The sequence below is a fragment of the Xiphophorus couchianus genome, chromosome 19 (assembly GCF_001444195.1).
Source record: "Xiphophorus couchianus chromosome 19, X_couchianus-1.0, whole genome shotgun sequence".
In the NCBI taxonomy this organism is placed as follows: Eukaryota; Metazoa; Chordata; class Actinopteri; order Cyprinodontiformes; family Poeciliidae; genus Xiphophorus; species Xiphophorus couchianus.
Window position 1 is genome coordinate 11,916,035 of NC_040246.1, and position 20,944 is coordinate 11,936,978.

At 38.8% G+C, this 20,944-nt stretch overlaps 1 protein-coding gene across 1 annotated transcript; it reads right to left on the bottom strand.

Moving 5' to 3' along the window:
- Positions 1–3,592: 3,592 nt before the first annotated feature.
- clic4 (chloride intracellular channel 4) lies at positions 3,593–20,944 on the bottom strand. The gene is made up of 6 exons (XM_028000891.1): positions 20,496–20,944; positions 9,516–9,625; positions 7,737–7,862; positions 6,469–6,575; positions 5,448–5,629; positions 3,593–5,181 (listed from the first exon to the last, which is right to left on the bottom strand). Exons 1-6 carry the CDS (start codon positions 20,562–20,564, stop codon positions 5,017–5,019), a joined length of 759 nt encoding a protein of 252 aa, XP_027856692.1. The 5' UTR covers positions 20,565–20,944; the 3' UTR covers positions 3,593–5,016.

A 20,944-nucleotide genomic window follows, 5' to 3' on the forward strand; every position in this document is an offset into this window, starting at 1 on the left:
TTTTCACACATTGTAGGTCCAAAACCCAGTCGGGATATCGCTGTGTACCCTTGAGCGAGCTACTTTACCAGAGTAAATATTTAGTCAGCTGTATAAATGGGTGTTGTGTAAAAAGCTGCAAAGTGAGCTGGCAGTGCTGGGAAAGAGTCAATGCCAAAGAGAAACGCCTCTACTCAACTATTGAGTGATGAAAATACATGTGTGATTGAATTACACTGTTAAAAAAAAAAAAAAGAAAGAAAGAAAAAAAAAGCAGAATAAAATTTCTTTTAAAGAGGCAGTTTTGTGTATTCTTCAGGCACAAAGTGCCATTCTATAGCACAATCATGTTAACTTCAGTTGGTATACAAATGCTGTATGTCAAACATGACTTAAAATATATTTGACTTTGTAATCTGTCACCTTGAAATTGAGTCTTTGTGTCTTTAAGAAGCTCCTACTCTTTTTCGAACACTCCGCCTTCAGCACATCATCCCCGCATTTTTTCTTTGAATCACCTTGAACAGTTAGGCTCAAAACCGTTTGGTTTGAATGCCTCTCACAACACTTAGAATGATCTCTTTGTATTAATGATTTCATTGGCCTAATTTTATGGAGTGAAAATATCTTTTAGGTGTCGCATTAACTGTTTGCATTTATTGTTGAGTGGATGAAATGAAATGAAAATGCATTTTCCATGAATATGGAAGACTTCAAATAACAATTCATGTCTTTTCTTCAAAAGAATGTCTAAAGCTTTGAATGTGAAAACAACTTTAATCGTGTGATTGTATTTTAAATTTAAGGATAGTTTTGCTAGGTTTCCCCATTGCTTAAGAAATGTAGGTTAGAAAAAGAAAATCATAGAATACAGCCTACACTTAATTTAACCTTTGGCTTATCAGGCCTTTGTGATATCTCCTCTCCTGGCAGCAGAAATTCTGTGCTATCAGAGAGTTTACACTCTCTCTTCAATTTCCATGCACACGTTGTTTTTTGGGGAGTAGAGAGTGAGGGGAGGTTACTCAATGTCAGTTTCTTTAAACTTGTCACTCAGTTTTAAATGCAAAGTAAAAAACCACAGAGATCTGAGACAGAGTGTGAGGATTGCTCTTTAGATTTATTTTAAGACCTCCAGTGTCTTTTTACTGAAATATACAATAAATATATCTCAGATAGATTATCAATAATGGTAATTCTTGATCAGACTGATTTCCAATTCCATTATTTTCTTGTAAATTCGTTGTTTTAAATTAAATTAAATTAAAGGGAATTTTTAAAGCTGATGCAAAATAAATCTTATTCTTAAGAAATACACAGAAATCTCAGTGCTTCGGTTATTTGTAATAAAGTTTGCTCATTAGATTAGTAAATAATTAATTATTCAAACTAGTTGTAATAGATTGAGCCTGATTTATTTATGAACATAAATATAATTTAACACAGCACCTCAATGTTATTTTACACTCCATTTAAAGGTGTAAAATAGCCATGCTATGTATTTTTTTATCCTTTACTAAACTTTAACCAAGATTTCACCCATCATTTAGTCTAAACATAAACCAGTAAAAATTGTTTTAGTCCTTAGGGGTCTAAACTTCAACATTTCTGAAAATAAAAACACATAAGCACACACACACACACACACTCAACCACGTAGTCAACATGTTTATGAAACAACACTCAGCCCTCCTGGCCCCACCTCTATTACCCAATTACATTCGCCCTGCTTGTAATGATTGTGTGGTCTGAATGATAGCCAGCCTGTTTTGTTGTTTCTTACCACATTCCCTCTCACACACACACACCCCCTCACACACGAACGCAGTCTGTTTGCGTCTGGATGGATTTCCTCTATAAGAATTACAAGTAAAGGCAGCGTCTCAGTTAGTAGGGAGCAGGGAATGTCTGAGGCTGAAACACGAGACTTTAATGATCTGGAGGGAATCCAGAAAGCTCTTCGCCCCCACACCTCTTTTTTCCCCTTTCCTTTCTCTTCATCCTCTCTTGTGAAACTTTGGCTGCCATAAGCCCTGCAGAATAGATGTTTGTGTGCCAAAGTAGCTGAGAAACAGAGTCAAGTCTCACTGTAAAGCGGGTGTCTTCGGGCGGAGGTGGAAGCCACAGTGGGTGGACACCCACACGAGACATTCCTGACTGACAGTGAGCTGTAAACAAACATGTCTTGGCTGAAGGGTTCCAAATGTTTTCTTCAGAAGCAGAACGGAAAACATTAAAATATGGATGATATTGTGAGGCACTGACCACCAGCATTGTTGATTTTGGAATGGAATTTCTGCAACTCTGAGAAGTGGGCTATGTTTTTTTAGTCAGTCACCCAGAAAATAATAAAATGGCTGTGTTAAAAAAAAAAAGGCAAAACATTTGCATTGAAGCATTCAGATCAGACATAACAAAAGTAGTAAAGTAGAAAAGTAGTGATATGAAGTTATGGGAAAAAGAAAGTACAACCTCTATTCGTTTTTACATATTAACATTGGTCAGTATCAGGGATAATTGTCTTATAAATATCTGGTTTCAGTTGTATGTCTAACTGCAAGTGTGCACATATACATAGCCATTTCAGGATAATTATATATTTAACAGAGCTAAAGCTAAAATAGAAAAAAAACAAACTGATGACATTACACCTGTAGCAGCACAACCCCCAGTAGACATTTTCTCATGGTTGAATTGTAACCCAGTCTACTTTACAACAGTTTATAACTGTCTTAAAGTCCAACCAAAGCTTTTGATTCAGGCCAACTTTCAGATAACTGAACCAATAAACATCTCCTTGTCTGTCTATACTCAAACCCATGACTGCAAGGCATCTAGTTCTTGAAACTGCAAGCAGGCCCATAATATAATGCCTCTGCCACCATGCTTAAGAGTTGCATGAGGCATTTGTGCTGATTTGCCAAGTTTACTTTTTGAACAGCTTAAGAATTTAATCTTTTTCTGCTTATGTCTGAAATAAACAGAATACAGTTGCTTAAGTGGAACGATAAAGAATGTACATAAAGAGAATGAATCAGATGATTAAATTTGATTCATTCTCAGCTTGGATTATTACAGCTGTTACCAAAGCTGTAATTAGGAAGAGTCCAGAGATTTTAATATTTTTCCATACTTTGGTTTTTTTCTATATTTATATTTATGAAAAAATATTAAATAATGAATTTCATACATTAAAACTGTGTAGGAACCCTGGTGAAAATGAATGTATGGAATCTGTCATTTCTTTACACTTAAAGTTAGATTTAACCATTTTTACAACCTGGTAAAGAATATAGACCAGATCATTTCTATTATACCCTGATTAAACCCTAAAAACAGTAAAAAGCATTATTTCTGTAGTAGGGTTAGACTGCATCTTTAACATCCAGATAAACTGTTATTTATCCCCTCTGCCACCTCATCCTACCCAAAGAAAAAGCTTTGTTGAATGTTCCTTGGATATCTAGAGGGAACTTGTTTGAGTTGGCGTTGGACATTGTTTGGGACTATGCACAGTAATTTGAGACAGCTGCAGAGTAGACCTCAGCACCAGAGGCAAGCTGTTTCTATTATTGTTAACAACTATTCAGATGTAAAAGAAAACACACAAGTCTAAGTGCCAATAAGAAGTTTATTTAAATTCAGTCAATATTGTTAAAAAAAAAAAGCCATGAAATACCTCCGATATTTCTTTATACAAACTCTAGTTGCTTGAAATGATCTAAAAAAATCCTTCCTGCTAAACATCTGCAGAGAAAACTAATAAGGCCAACTGGAAAATGTTTCCTTAGAATTCAAACCAGGCGATAAATGGGCCTGGTTTTCCTCCGAATTCTGATGATATGCAATAAATTTACATATTGAAATCAGAGCAATGAAAAAACAAAACGATATTTACAATTCCTTTTTAAATCAGATTTGTTTCGTAACAAAAGTCTGAATAAGAAAAACATGTGGCAAACGGGGGAAAAGCATTTTGTTTCATCCACATTAAAGCACTTTCCGGAGCTACTTTATTTATGCGTACATTTGCTACTTCAGATCTGCCTTCATCCTGGAGGGAACGCGAAATGTGACCAGGTTCTAATTATTCCAACGCTACTGAGTTCCTTTTTTACTTCATAAATATCTTCAGTTTTGCTCGACTGCAGTATTGTCTCCTTCACCATGTACGTTATGAAGTAGCTGTTAATCTGCTTCTTTTTGGTTCAATGTGCATCACCTACATCAAGAAAAAAAATCAACAGGTTTCTTTGCTTTTTTGAACTACTGCAGCAACGAGGCAATAAGAATACTTCACTATGAGCTACATGTGTTTGGATATTTATAAATCTCAGGGTTTATTAGTCCTGAGACAGTTCCTACAATTCTGAGCTGAGCTACTCTCCCCTAACCACTCGAGGCAACAAGGGGGAAAAAAATCAAAGCATGTTTGCCAGTCTGTTACAATTTTTTTTCTAACAAAACATCTCTGCATTCAGGTTTGTATTGTTTTCAGCTTCTAGTCTGACCCTGTTAAATACTGTAGGCAGAAACACTGAAGCTTCAACACTGCTCACAAGATCTCTGAATCAGCCGAAAATGAAAAGAAAAAACTTAAAGTTTTCAGTTACAATCCAAGAAGAAAAACAAGAATCTAATTTAATCTTCCAGAAACAAAGGCTTGTGACATTTCTTCTGCTGGCAGAGACAAAGTCAACTGAAAGGTCACTTATCTAACTCTTAACATTGATAAGCTCCGCTATAATGTGTCACACATACAACAGTGAGTGAAGAACAAAAGCAATTAAATGATCAAGGTGGAACAAGGGTGACCTCTGCTGATTCAACTAAGAGAGAGCTTCATAAGACCAGAGGGGGAAACAACAACAGGATGAGCAGAGAAGGAAAAGAAGTCCAGAGTTTTGTTTTTTTCTTCTTTCTCATAAATGAGGCACATCAGTCCAGATGCTGAGGAGTGGGAGGTGTGGGGCAGTGAGAGAGGAAGGGGGGAGTGGGTTGGGATTTTAGTGGGGAATGTGGGCCGTAAAGAGAGGTTTATTTGACCAGCCTCTTGGCTACATCTCCATAGGCGATCTCTATCTCCTTGTCACTGGGGCAGGTGTTGGTGAACTCTTCACGTGTGTAGGCGTTATTCAGGTACTTCCAGATGGACGTCATCTCTTTGGGAATGTCAAAGCCTCGGTACTTCTTAGTCACAACCTAAAAGAGAAAGTTCGAAGTTCTCTTGAATAACCTGCAGCATGCGACAAAGAACTGCAGGCAACTGAGATGAAGATGCAAATGTCTAGGGGTATTTTCAGTCTTCATATCCTCTAAAAACCCTTCATCACAGTCTGTTTAAACTTAAAAGTTATGATACATACTGCTGAGTGAGAAAAAAATCCATCTTACTCCTGAGGGGTTTAATCAGGTTCAGTAAAATTAATCTAATATGACTCAAACTTGCTTAAACCATCAATGTTTACCTTAACTATGTGCAGTTTGGGCAGCAGGTTGCAGTCCGCCAGGGTCATTTCTTCCCCATCCAGGAACTTGCGGCTGGAGAACTTGATGTCCTCGATGCTGTTGTGGTCGATCTCGTCGGGTAGCGGGGAGCGAAGGTAGTCATCCAGCTTCTGCAACGTCTTTAGCAGCCCACGCTCCAGAGCTGAACACAGTGACAGAAAACGGAGATCATTTCACTGCAGCTGCTTAGGCTGTATGCTTTTCAACCACACGAGGGCAGCATTTATCAAGTAACATACAACATGTACATTAACTAAAAAATTGTTTTTGTCATATGTATATTTGATTAGAAATTTCTTTTAGCAATATTCTGCATTCCGTTAGGATGGAAGGCAAATTCTACACAAAACACATTTTATCATCTGTGATTGTTTAAGAGATTTTATTGTTAGAAAAAATTTGATGAATTTGAGGGAAAGAAAGCTTCGGGGGTTCAACAGCTGCTATGTTTTAGAGCGCTTATCAGTGAACTATGAGATTCAGCCTCTCACTGTTGACACAACCCTTGTGGCCCTCGTCTAAACTCACTATGGATCAATATTTTCCCAAGGTGGAGCACAGGGAGCTGAAGCAAGATATGGACTTCTCCATAAAGATCCGTAACAAGAAACCTAACCTAGATTAAGCAACCTCTAAAAGACTTGATATTCTAATCTGTAGACTCACTGAGAGATGCTTTACTTTGCAGGGTTAAGGTAGAATAACAGGGAGGAGCAGACTGTGAGCACTGGCTGCTCCTCCACATTAAGAGGTTTTTTCTGGAAAGCTCCAGGTGAGATGAGGAGCGACACAAGAGGCGGCAGCAGAACAAAAGAGCTGTGTTCCTGAATCAGGGCAGAATCCGCCAATCAGGGCAGGGCTACAAAGGTTGCCTAGCGACCAGACAGCACTCCCTTCACAGCTGAAAGGTATCCATGATGCAGTTAATCTTACACACCGGTGTGAGAATGCGAGTGTGAAAGACAAATACAGGTCATTTACCCTCGTTTGCGTCTGGCTTGGAATTCTTGATGTAGGCAGAAAACTTGGCGAAGATGTCCATGCCGGCTGTGTTAGACTCGGGGTGTTTGGCACCAAGCTTGATGTATCTAAAAGAAACAGCATATAAAACAAAGTCTGTGCTTTAACAAAGGAGAAAGAAGAATATTTTTGTCATTATAGCAATCACAACAGACATAGCAAAGAAGCAATCTTCAGTTGCCCAAAAATACCTAAAATGAGTAAGGCAATGTAATTTATAGTCTAAAAGTAATGTACCCAGGTAGAGCATAAAACTAACTGCACATCATCCTGGTGAAATTAAGGTGGTTTATGCTTTTCTTTAATGTTAACAGGCCAGATGGATTCAGCTGTCTTTCTCAGGAGAAAAGCAGAGAGAGACTTCAGACAAATGTAGGTTTATCACACAAGACAAACCTCAACATGCAACCAGATCAAAAGACATAACGATGTAGATTAAAGCAGATCCATGTGTTGAAATGGTTCCCTTGAAATCTAAGCTTAGATCCACTAGAGAATCAGTGACCAGACTTGAGAAACACTGGTCAAACACACCCACACACACTTCATACAACTGACTGAGGTTCTTTTATTGCAAAGAAGAATGGTCAAACACGTCTGTCTAAAAAAAAAAAAGCTGATATATATATATGGACTCAGGGAAGTTGTGATTTTACTAGTAAATTATGTTTTAAAGCATGTATAGTTTTATTTTTATTTCACAATTATGGGCTATTTTGTGTTTGTGTATCACATGAAATCTATCCAGGGGCTTTTACTCAAAAACAGACTGGTACACCAAAATGTGCTTTCAATTCATTCATTAAACTTAATGCAGTGAGAACTCTCAAATAAATAGTGACCCAAACTTCGTTCTTATTGCTGAAAAAGAGACTTTTTCTTCTGTTTTTCAAATCAAGCCCAAAATAATTTGCAAACTTGTTGCCTCTTTTCTAAATAAAAGGCAAACATTCAAAAAACCTTTCGGACATGTAGTGATTCACATTTCCTACAAATAAATCCAACTACTTGTTTTAATAACATACTGCAAGCCTAATTTATTGTTGATGCTAAAACATTTGGACTCCACTGGTGTAAATCCCTTTTTCTATACACGTTATGGCATAATTCTTAAATGACTTAAGTTGAGGCCTTCACTCCCATTTTATGCTCAGCGTTTTGACTATAATGAGTTACATTTGGTGCATAGGTGTGGTGTGCCATTATAATATGGGTCAGAAAGGACTCACTTGGGTGGGCTGAGAACATCCTCCAGGAACTCCTCGATCTTGTTGACATCAGTTTTGACCTCGCCATTAAACGTGATGAAGGGCGGGTGCGTGCCGGGAGCCAGGTTCTGGAGGTCTGCGGGCTTCCTGTGAAAACAAGACCATTCGATTCAGTCAAAGCTGGTTTTTTTAAACCAAGCCGTCCAGGCATTTCTCCCACTGCAGCTCCAGCTGCTGTCTCTCTAACCAAGTGTTGTGCGCTTGTGTGTGTCCTCCATTCTGCAGCCTTCGCAGCCAGCACATTCTGTACCAGATGGCAGGCAGATGAGGCCGAGACACAAACAGAAATGAGCATGTGCTGAATGAGGAGTGTGAACACAAGTGAGTGGTCAAACACAAACAGCCTGTTAAATCCTCTCGCTAGAAAAGCAACACGAAACACAGCAGCGATGTTGCTCTGGGCTACAAAAACAAACGTCCACAGATCCTCAATGTTTTCATGGTGACGACGGTGGCTGCAGTTTGAGAAAAGCCATTTAAGGGAAAGAAAAAAGGGGAAATGACCTCAACTCTTTGGCATGTTAATGGGGTGTGGTACAGTCCCCAAGTGATATCACTGGAGAGCGGGTAAAAAGGTGCCCACACAGTCCAGGAAAGTAAAAACATGTTGACCAATCAGAAGATTAAGAAATTTCAAAGAATTGTTATTAATAAATGCAAAACATGTTTTTCCAGTTAAACAAGTTCAACATGGCCTCCACTACTGGTTAAATTCTACAGTAAAACCACCATAAACAAAAACATGCATTTCATGTTAGCTCAAAAGGCTCCAAATGACAAAGAGAAAGGCATATCTATGAGTTATTCATTCTAAAAACAAAAATATAGCAACAAGAAAGAATTACAACCGGATGAAAGGGGAAATCGTAAAAAAAAATAGTGAGCAACATCCACTGCTTTACATGGCTGTATTTTATAGCATCCCTGCAGGAGTCACAAAGGGAAATATATGCAAATATATCTAAACCTTTGAACTAATTGTGAATGTGCAGGCATGCGAGTAAAGCCTGACAACTAGCCAAATAGGCATGGCTTTAACTTCCAGCACACTTTTTGAGATTCAAATTCCAGAGATTTTGGTCGAACTTTTGAGTTAAATTATATGAATGATAAAATGATGGATGAATGGAAGAATAAATTGATGGAAAGATGGAGGAATTAATTAACAATCTAAACAGACAGATAGATACAGGAATGGATGGAAAAAAATTGATAGATTTGCTTAGGAACCAAGAGGAATGTGACTCAAAGATACATTGTTTTTTTTTTTTAGGGGGAAGCCCAATCATATTTCTATTGTCATATAAGCAAACAATGTTTCAAAACAAAGGGGCAAAAATACGTAGAAAGCAAATCATCCATCTTAATCCTGGACGGAAGTGAAGATAATCGGGACCCTGGAAAAAGTACGTTCCTGAACCTGGGAGGCAAAACTAAAGAAAAATTCAGAAGATCACAGTTTTCTTATCCAAGTGGTTGGAAAACATGTTCCACACCAAACAGGAAGGGAGTCGAGTCAATGAGCTTTAAATAGCTTCTCTGGAGCCTATATGTTTATTTTTCTCTCATTTTCTACAGTTTGGGAAGGGGTCATGGGAAAACCAAACAAGGAGTGAGGAAGCAGCGAGCGTGTTAAAGGGTGGAGCTGGATCAAACAGCTGCACCCAGGAAGAAATCAAAAAGATGGAAGAACGCATTTTGTCTGAAATTATGCAAAGTTTAAAAACAAGCAGGCCTCACCTTTTCAGATCCACTGTGGTGACGTTAAAGACGACTCCTTTAAGCCAGAGTATCATGAAGAGCCTCTGAGAGAAAGGGCAGTTTCCGATGCTCTCGCCGTCGCTTCCCGCCTTCAACAATCAGAATGAGAGTTAGAAAAGCAGAAGAATAACCAAACAACTTCACGTACCTTTCTTTAGAAAGAAGAGGACAAAATGGGTAAAAGAACAAAAAAACCAAAACAGATTTAATCGCTAGAACCATGGAAATCCTAACAGTTAAGATCTAAACATCTCTGAATGCACTTGGCTTGCATTTTAAGGCTGCAATAATTCAACAAGTAGAGACCATATCTCTGTTATACAACCTTTTCAAAGTTCACAGCTTTTCACTTCACTCCCCAAGTGAGGGTCTGTTTCAGACAATGATTCTTTCAGACTCTCTGCCTCAAAAAAAATAAGTAGGAGTGAAATGCTGGACACTGACTCTTAAGTCCTAAAGACTTCAGCACATTTTCCTCTTCATCAATCTGCAAAACCACTTCAGAGTAACGAGAAACTTAAGAATAAGACTTTTTTTTATTAAAAAAAAGAATAAGTATGTCTGCACAAACAAGCTGAGCAGGGTGATTAATCAAAACAAACTCTTCCAGTCTGATGAATACTGTTTAACGACGGGATCAAAACAAACCAGGGGCTTGAAAAAAATCAAAGCTAGCCAGTCACAAAGAGACAAATAAAAAAATAAATAAAAAATCTAATCTGAAAAAGGTTTTTAATACAGGAATGTGAGCCTAAATATTCACGAGGAAGACTGATGACTCTCTACAAGGAGGGTAAGCAACAGACCATCATTGCTCTTTTCAGAGTGCCGTATTCAAGCATGTCAATGGAAAGTTAAGTGGAAGAAAGAAAAGTGGTGGGAAAACATGCACTTAGTAGTCAGTTCTTCAAGAGAGCACAGAGTTTTATGTTGGACATGGGCTAGACCGGTCACATGTAAAGCCACACCTGGACCAGAGGCCTCATCAGAACTGACTTACATGATCTGAGGAGAAAAAGGATCCAGTTCTTGCTTGGCAGTTCAAACTCTATTCAGATGAATATAAATTGTGCATGCCCCTTGGAAATCAAGGAAGGTGAGTCTTAATAAGCACTTTGAAACTTTTCTGTATCCACAACACAAAAGCAGATTTCCTTTTACAGCAGGACTCGCACTGCTGAATGTACCAACACCTGGTTTAATGATCATCTCATCACTGTTCTTGTTCGACAAGAAAATTTCTCTGATTTAAACACCACAGGAATCATTGTGGAGAGGAACATAAGGCGCCGGACTCAACAATGGTGACAAGCTGGGAGTGCTATAAAAGCAACCTGATCTTCCTGAACGTCTCAGCTGAGCCACAGCCCCAACAACTCCAAATCAGGCCAAACTGATAAAGTAAATCCTGCAGAACCAAGTACAACATGCCTTCACTCTTTTCTTTAACCAATTTAGAAAATGTCTTATTTAAATTGAATAAAATGAACAACGTCCTATTTTCAAAGTTGAACAACACAAAGGTGAAAGTTCCATATTTATTTTGCGTGCCGGTGGGTGTGTTTGTGCATGTAAAGCAGTTCTGTAACTCTGTTCATCAGTTCTGCAGAGCACAAGCTGAGGTCATTTGAATGCTGATGCCCTGGAATATATTCATTACAGTAGAGCTGCAGAACTCTGCATTCCTCTCCCTGCAGTTCTCCTTTAGGCTGTTTCACGTCTTTAAGAAACGGCAAAGATCATGCAAAGTGGGTCGAAACATAAGACTCATAGTTACTATAGAACAGATTTGGAGCAAGCATTGTGACTGCTTAAAATCAGTTGGCATCTTAGATAAACACTTTCCTATCAGAGATGCAGGTCTGATCTGTGGACAATAGAGGACTTTGTTCCAACCAAACCCAGCATTTTTTTGCTCATGTGGAGAGACTTGCTGCTGTTGTCCTCTGTGTGACGCCCTGTGGGATGGCTCTGTTTGATCTGTCTGCTGGCTCCCATTGTACAGCGGCTGTCCTCTCCCTTTCCCTTTTTGAATTCAATATCTGAAACGCTGGGATTAAATCCCACAGCCATTATTTGGTAAATGAAATTCCCCTCAAGCGTGTGTTATGATCAGCTCCAGAATAAAGCTGCGGCCTCGGGGCAGTCAGACCTAGATCAGAAGGACATCAGCCGGATGATTATCTCCCAGCGCAGCGCATACAGAGAAGCATTCAGGTCTAGATCAAGGGTGGAAACGCGACACAGCAACCGTTCCCATAGAAATGGCTGGAACATATGACATGGAAAGAAGAGCTTCCACCATGCAGAGGAAGAATTACGCAGGTGAACTGTCTGAAGCACGCTCTCTGTCAGCAGTGATAAAATGCAAAGCACATGACAAAATGGCATTTGTAAATCAAAAGAGGGTTTACTGTAATTCAAGATACAGAGCAGCTTTAAAATAGTTCATATGAGGCACTGTGATCAAGAAAGAGGGCACAGTAGGCCTGAGAAAGAAATGGCACCGTTTTCTTCCTTGTTCTCAGAGCAGTGGCAGGCAGCAGCTCTCTGCCAGGAGAGATCAGCAGCATGACGAGAGCCATAGACGTTACAGGAAGCCAGGAGGAAATTAAGGATCAAATGTTTTGATAAACATGAAGGAGTGTGAGAGGTAATGGATGCTTTAAGTGGGAATGAAAGGAAGAGGTTAGATAGCAAGCTCTACGAGCAATGTGCTCTTTGACTTACAGCCCTCTTCTTTCTCCTCCTCTTCCCTTTTAATCCCTTCTCCCCTCATCCTGGGCCCCTCTGTGGAGTTGGGGGGAGGGGGGGGGGGGGGGGGGCATTTGGAAAGAAGGGAGAAACTATTCCAGAAATGTCCTGTTACACCCCCCCAACCAGGATGCCTTCCTTATTTTAGGAGGTAATGCTGGGAGAGAAGCGTTTTACTGTACAGAACAGCAGAATGATATTGTCCTCAGTATTGCCATTAAAAGGTTAGGGTTAGAAAATTCATAACCCAGAAGAGGTTTGGGAAGCCTTGTAAACAGTGCCGCCTTCGTCCTACTAACACTTTCCAGAGTTTGACATTTAGGAGAAGGTTTCTGGAGAGGCTTCTGTAACACACCAGCACAAAGCATGGCTTGTTTGTCAAGTTTTAGATCATATTTTAGTGAGAGGAAGGGAAAAAAAACACAAATAAAACTCATGCACATGAACAAGTTATGTACCCATAAAAGGCAAAGCACATGAATTGGCAAAGGTGTAGCTTTTCCAAATAGGGCTGATTATTCGGAAAAAGAAAAAAAACAAAAAACCGTAGCATATTATGCTGATTTTTTTATTTGTTATGCAATATTAGAAATGCATTAAACATGTAAATAAATACATACAGTACATTGCTACTTTAAATGAGCATTTGATTGCCTAAAATGCATTAACAGCATTCATTTAGTGTACACTTCTGCAGTTAATAAAATACTAACATCAATATGTGAAAAGCTCAGCCCTTTCTGTTGGACTTGACATCAATAGATCTGATCTGTTGATTATGTCTTGGATTAACCGATAAATAATTGGATAGCTATAGGTGCTTAATAGAAGATTTTTCACACAATTTGAACTGGGTAAGGCTAAAACTATGCCACTCGAGGAGTTCACAGAAGTGAAGAGGTAGTTAAATGATTTTTTTTTTTTAAATGTGTATGTTTTTTGAACAGTTTTGCCTTAACTATTGCTGTGTGTGTTTTTTTAAGCAAATTGGCTTTTGCAGTCTGTATGCTCCAGTTAATGATTAATCGATTACTAAATTAGTGGCTGATTTTTTCAATAATCAATTCAACACAATTAATCATTTCAGTCCTATTTCCAATTAATTCAATTGATTTCTTAAAGCATGTAGAAATATTTACTAGTCACAACTGTACTCATTTGTATTCCCCAGTGGTAGAAATTTCCAGCAGCTGTACACATTTTTAACTTTGGAAAAAAATGTAAATAATATCTGAAACAGGAAGTAAGAATCAGCTGACTTTTGCAAACAGCAGAAAGAAAAATCAACAGATTCCAAACACACACATCGTTACAGTGGAGGGTGTGAGTGTGACGTATCTAGGAGATGATGACCCGGACATTGAGGCCAAACAAAAGTACTCAGGATGTGGCTGGTTATGTACTCCCAGGCACCAAGTCCAAGCCCATAACATTTTACAAGGATAAAATACAAGCTCGACATTCCGTTTCTAGAACGGTGACGTGACAATATGCTACAATAATGAATCCTGTTCATGCAGGGCACAGTCCGCTCAGCCTCTGGTATGGAAAGCTAATTTTAGTAACGTGGCAGCCCGTGCGGCTCCCCTCCCTGACACACTTCTTTTTCTAAATTGGTTGGACTGCTCTGAAGGTTCAAGCCACACTTGACCGAATAAGGAACTAAGGAATTGACGATGTAACGAGCGCCACAGCTTCCCCTCCTGATGCTTTCACACAGTAGGAATGCAGCCATGTAAACCTGAAGGGCAACGCCTCTTGAGGCTTTCTGGAAAAGTCTCCAGAGTTGGTGGGTGACTAAAATAAACCCTGACTACATATGAAATGAACAACTCTGACATAATTACAGAGCTTGTACTGGAATTTTGTTCACTTTATAGATAGAAAAAACTAAAGTGTAATAATTACTCATGGGGCATATTTTTTTAATCATTCAGCACCTTGCAAAATTATGCACACCTCTTTGAATGTGTTCATACTTTGTGAAGCTGAGATTTGATATGATACATCTACATAACGTAGTGCATGTTAAGGTCACTATGCTGCTCCTGTGTGTTAGATTCTCCCAGCATATTTTGTTTTGAATTATTTTAATTCAGAAAGCTAAATACACTTCAGATTTGTTACCCAAAATTTTTTCCACATTATAGTAACATTCTAATTTTCACTGACTTATCATAAAACTGAAATACACAGAAGTTTCTGATTACAGTGTAAGAAAATCTGAAAAAGTTTAAAGGACTATGCCTACTTTTTCAAGGCATTAAAGACAAAAAAAAAAAAAAAAAGCTAAAAAAAATTCTTTAATGGTAAAAAGGTGAGGTTTGGCCTTATGAGTGAATGACTCAGACTGGACTGGGTGGGTAATGAGTCCTGACCACAGTCAGAAAAATGAGTGTACACAGGAGTCATTTTCAGCTGGAATATGGGAACACCAACACATCTTTAGTGTGGCTCTGACTCAGGCTGCCGTCACTGTGGAAAACTCAGAACCTTCCAGTCAGTTGTCTGACTACTGTCCTGGATTAGTCCATGAAAACCAATGCATTTTTGTGGAAACTTTGACCCTGAAGACTAAAAAAACCCTCTGAGCAGAAATGAAGGGTACATAAAGGTAAAACAGGAGATAAATGTTTCACCTTTACAGCTGGAAACCAGTCCTTAATTCCAGTGCTAGTGTGCCAATCAATGCCACAGAAACTCTGGTTTTATCAGCCCTGCTGAACAGACAGAGGCCAAACTGATGTGCCAAAGATTTGCCTCCCAGGTAATCTGCTACATCTTGCTTTTCCCTATAACACTATACATAATCAAATATGCAAAGCAACAGCTCATGCTCCAGTCTGCAAGTTTGAATGGGTCAGTACATAGACTATTTTTATGCATCTTACTTCCCTTTCCTTTCAACTAGTGTTGTACTTCTAATTTCCATACAGTATGAAAATACTTTATTTCAAGCCTATCAAAAGATCTGAAAGGTATGATCAACATTCTTTGCTAAAAACACACACACCTATATATACTGTATATATATATCTACAGTACAGACCAAAGGTCTGGACACAACTGTGTGTCCAAACTTTTGGTCCGTACTCAATACAGACAAAAGTTTGGACACACTTTCTAATTGAATTCAATGAGAAGGTGTGTCCAAACTTTTGGTCTGTACTGTATATATATACATATATATACATATTCTTTTTTTAACCCTATTTCTTTTCAGCAGATGAATTGTGAATACATAGCAAGAAAACAACACAAGTTACTCTCACATTAAGCTTATTATTTCATGAGAATGCTCTAATCCTGAATGTTTTATCTCCTGATGTTGAACTTATGAAAATGCAGGCTAAAAGTTTGCGTTTTGGTCATTTTTGTTTCTCTTCCACATATCTGTGGTTACAATCAACATTCTCTTAAGCTGAATAACATTTCTTCTAAGTTTTTGTCTTTGTGTTTTACTACCACAGGAAACAGCCATAAAGTAATAAATAAGGGTGTAATGGGATCTCATGGCATGAGATGCAATATAGGAGGCAGGGAAATCCACCAACAGCACCAAATTACCACCTAATTAAAATATTCTTTATTGCCTGCCATGTACCAATTTTTATGTCGTATGACAAGGATGATGAAATTTTGCCCAATCATACACAACAAAACAAGCACAGAGCACCTTTGTATGAAATAAATGAAATGGAAGGTTTTTTTTTCTTCTGAGACCAAACTAACCAGTCAGCCATGTCCAAGTCTAACACTGTTAGACTTTTTCTACTGCAAAACAGTGAGTTGGTGCATCTGTGTGCCTTGTTAGAGATTAGAAAGTGAAATCTCCAACAAAAACTGCCAACAAATTCTGATCAGAAAAGGAGAGGCCACATTTATTTCCGTAAGCCCTGAGTGACTTGGACAGACCCACTCATCCTCAGATTAGTCATTGAAATGTAAAAGGGTGGAAATAAGTTTTAAACTTAAAGCTTCAAAATTGATTATGATTTGACTTCCTTTTTATACATATATGTTTTAAAAGTTTATGAAAGATCTTGACAAAACTCATGCATCAAACTGGCTGCATCATACATCAAATGGTAAACAGAGAATGGTAGACCCAAATACTGTTAGTACAATGAAACTAAACTGTATAGATATTGTACATCTATTGTCTATTCCTACATTAAGACAATCTCTTTTGTTGGTACCCAAACACCAGATCTTATTTCACAGGCAGAATTAACCTTGTTGATGTGGTCAAGAAGAGTTGCGTTTTTTAAGGACATGGACACAAATTAGTTTTGGTTTAATAGAAATTAAAGGGATTTGCTTCTACAGCACCTGTTCAAATTGGTGTAATAACACACCAGCAGCCAGAGACTCAGTCAACCAGACAGAAGAAGCAGCTCAAGGCCGTGCTGCAGAAGCAAATTAACAAAGCGTAAACAACACACAGCAAAACTCTGTGACTAACCTGTGAGACAAGACATTAATCTTTGTCCTCTAACTCATAATGCTGACAGATGAATAAACTGTTTTATTGATTTACTAATAGAAATGGTTGCCGAGAATGAGATGAAGAATAGCTTAAAACAGAAAAATAAGACACCATTCGACCTTGGATGTCATTATAGGAAGTAAAGAGAACTGTGCCACTTTGCTTACTGAAGAAGAAGATCTTTGTGTTTCCATAAAACCGGCAAATCACAAGGCATGTCTGATCGTCACATGTTGCAACAGATAGCACACCACTGGAGCAACTGTCCCTCGGGTCTCACAGTAAATCTCACAGGACAGAGATCGTGTGAGCATTAATGTTTACCATAAGGTTCATGAATAAAGACGATTAAATTAAACCCGACTGAGAGCCCGTCTCCATCGACGACAACAGAAACGCTAAGTTGTTGTCTGCTCCAATGGTTCCCATGGGACCGTCCCAGAGGACACACACAAACACAGATGGGCTCTTCTGCCATCCAGACCTAAAAGCACTTCTTAGAACACATTTACTGGCAGCAGGCTGGAAGTCTGGAGGCAGCAGCAGAAGGCTTTGCAACCCTAATGTGTGACCCTGGCACGGTCTCGGCGTGCAGAAGGAGATAAGGACTGCCTGTTTCCCAGACTCATCAGTATTCTGCTCATTTCCACTCGGTCAGGTCGGATGGAGGCGGAGAGCGTTTCTAAATTAGCAACAGTCACTGATAAAAATATGCCTACGGTACCCATTGAACTTTTCTTTTTTAAATACACATTTTGTCCCATCACAAACTTTTATCTATATCATTAGCGCTGCATGTGACAGACAAAATAGCACATAAATGGGAAAGAAATAATCATTGATGGTTTTATAAAAACTGGTTAGTGTGTCATTCATTTAGCCTTTTAAATCAATACTGACAAATAAGCCAACTTCACCACAAGTCATATAATCAGTAAATATTGTCCACCCGTGTGTAGTTTCTCTGAATCCATATCCAAGTTATATCCATCCACATAAACTGAAAGGCTGGGCAAAGGGGAACAGAAAAAAAAAAAACAGTCAAACAAAACATTTGTAAGTTTATAGTTGTAACAGGACCACATTAGACACATGCTACATTTAGCACATGGAGACTATGACCACACAAAGTGACACTTGATGAAGGTTGCCTACTTGACGTTTCGATGAGTGGAGGTGCCAAATAAAACAGACGAGCAGACGACAGGAAGTCAACGTCCAGCAGGAGGATACTACTGAAACCAAAATGTTATCTAATCTTTTGATGAGGTCAACATTGGACCATCCCACTTACAAAGCCATTATATCATAGCCATGTGCAATTCGAAGCTATAAAAACAAGGAATCATGAGAACAGTGTGAAATGCTGCCATGGCAATGTCAATATTGTTGCTATAAACAAGGGCAGGTAGAAGAAAATGTAAGACCATCAAAAATATTTCCAATCTGGGGGTGTCGGCTTCTTCTAAAAGGTAAACAAGTCAAGCTGTTCATAAAGAGTTTATGTCGAGTCTTTTTTCTGTAAAGATTATTAGTCAACTTGGAAATTTCACAGTAATCTGACAGATAAGTCACCGCACTGCGTGGACAACTTACTGAACCCCAATTCACAGTAATGAGCCTATGGCAACCTGTGTGTCTCTGCTATTTTCTCCCATTACTGGGTTTAATGCAGCAAAGTGAGAACAACATCATCAATAATACATGCGGGCCACTGCAGCTCCGAAAACAACAACAAAAAAAGTTATATATTGCAAAAAAATGTTTGGACTGCATGGAGCAAAGAAGGAGAGGCAGATGACAAAAGTTGACCACAGTTCTAAACCTTTGAGACCAAGGGATGATGCAACCTCTACTGCAAGATGTGAAATCAGAAATAAAGAGAGGGTTAAGCCTGTTGCTTAGTTCCAATAACACAGACTTGTCTTTAGACAGTTTTTCCTCAATGTTGCCATGGAAGTCTGCCACCTAAGTAAACACTAATGCTTAAAAGTATCGACATACTGGCAGAGATTTAAAAAAAGGCTTGGACTTTTTCCAAACTGAACTTCTTTGTCATTCAGACAAAAAAGGAGGAAAAAAGCTGCAGTGTTTGCATGAACACTGCAGCTTAAAGGCACATTCCACATCTAATTTGTCAGATTTCACATCAAACCTACTTCAATATCCAATATTTGTTTACTAGCTCACATTTTACTCACCTTTCCTTTCAGTAAAATACAGAAAACAGTTTGAACATGAATTGATGGATGGTCAATGCAAAACATTCACAGTAAGCATCTGTGAAGAGTCGGGCATGAAATGAAAAAGAGGTGAAATGAGTATCACCTGGTCAATTTGGATTTGATGGCATGTTGTGCTCATATTCTTAGTTCCTTATAATAAGTTTCAGTTTAAATATTTCCCATTGCACGTTTGAAAGATTATTATGGTCACCTCCCTTTGGAGGTTTTACAGATGCTGAAGAGAGCACTTATTCTTTCTGAGCTGGGAATGCCAGCAATCCCCCAGAAGGACCTGGAGTGTGTGTTGGAGGTGGCTGGGTACCGTGAACCCTCAATCCAACTCAAATAAGCGCAAGCAAATGGATGGGTGGATGCATGTCTGTGTTGATTAGCCTCTGTTTGAAGGAGAAAACATTTCTTATGTAAAGTTATTTGTTTATTTTATGCTTTACGTTCACCCTGTAAGTGGTTGGTGCAAGAGTTGCAATGCTGCAAAAACTAAATAAAAAGAACCACTTTAACATGAGATTTCCTAAAGTTGCAAACCTTTTGGTATGTCCATCCCTTCCAAATATTTGTGCTCTCAAACCAACAACTTCTTGCTCAATGCAGGACCGCCTCCCACTACCCCAATCTCCCTCTCTCCTTTCCTCCCCCTTTTTCTCCCCCCATTTACTATTTTCCCGCCCTGGAAAGAAACACTTGCTAAAGAAAGAAAACAGCCATTCACAAGTCCTCACCATCATCATGGTCACTGATGAGGCAGAGCTGCATGAACTGGCCTCAACGTAGCAGGCCTGAACAACTAGTATAGAAGAATATAGAAAACGCAAATTAAATTAAGACATCCTGCATTAAAACAAAAACGATAATTTTGTGTCAAAACAAAACCAGCTTGCCTTTAAACAAAACAAGCTGGGGACTTCACAGACCACCTGATACCCACAATCCAAAACATAAAAAAAAAAAAAAAACTGATTTCCAACACAATCAACTGCTTTAGAACACGACACCTTTCAGGAATAAACGCAGCACAATGAAAATGGTACAAAGCATAATTCCCATTGTTTATTTGATCAACCCAGACTGACCGCAGTGAGCCTTTGTTGGTTTCCAGTTTACCCCCCCACACCTTTGCGGGTAAAACCTACATCCACCCTGGCTAACACGCTGCGGACTCCACCTGGTTCCAGTTATTTAATATGAATATGTATTTAAAAGAGGCAAAAACACTTGGCATGTCACAACGCCAAAAAAAAGAGTCCTCAACCGAGACATAGGCTAGCTAAAATAAAACGTTTGAACAAAAACACTTGAATGTATTAATACGATTTTTGCTTCCAAATGTGTTAAGGAGACTTAAATTATCAAAGTGCTCACTCAAATTACTGTAGCAATGAGTCTTCGCTATATATATATATATATATATATATATATATATATATATATATATATATATATAAACTTGTACGACTTGTACTGCAGTCTTACCTTGACAAAAAGCTCGATAACGGGTTCGTTGTCCGCCTTTACTCCGTTCTGTGGCACCGACAACGACATTGTGGCTGCTTCTCTCAAGTTTTAGGGCAAAAAAAATGACTTTTTTCCCCCTTGCTACCACGCCCGAATCAGTTCGGTTCTTTCCCCCCCCCCACTACTTCTTTTTTTTTTTTTTCCCCTCTTTCTTTTGGTAATTTTAGCACCAAAACCTCGTGGATATTTTCTTCCCCTCCGAGGAGGAGCGGCGGTTAGAAGCAGACAAAAGCGAACAAGGAGGAAAACGGGCAGAGGGGTCGGGTCCACCACGCACAACTGTTTCAACGTCAACTGAGCTAACGTAGCTGCAAAAGTGTCGTTAAAAGCGCGAAGCTGTCTCTGCTGGTCTTGTGGGGCAGAACCGTGATGGGTCAGGGTGGGAAGAAGCAACGGGAATACTGAGC

Bases quoted from the DNA above. Each gene is read 5' to 3' on its own strand.
- clic4 (XM_028000891.1), bottom strand. From the start codon at position 20,564: ATGTCGTTGTCGGTGCCACAGAACGGAGTAAAGGCGGACAACGAACCC. The intron at 9,626-20,495 runs GTAAGACTGCAG...TGATTGTTGAAG, and splicing joins TTATCGAGCTTTTTGTCAAG to GCGGGAAGCGACGGCGAGAG. The intron at 6,576-7,736 runs GTGAGTCCTTTC...TGTTTCTTTTAG, and splicing joins GATGTTCTCAGCCCACCCAA to ATACATCAAGCTTGGTGCCA.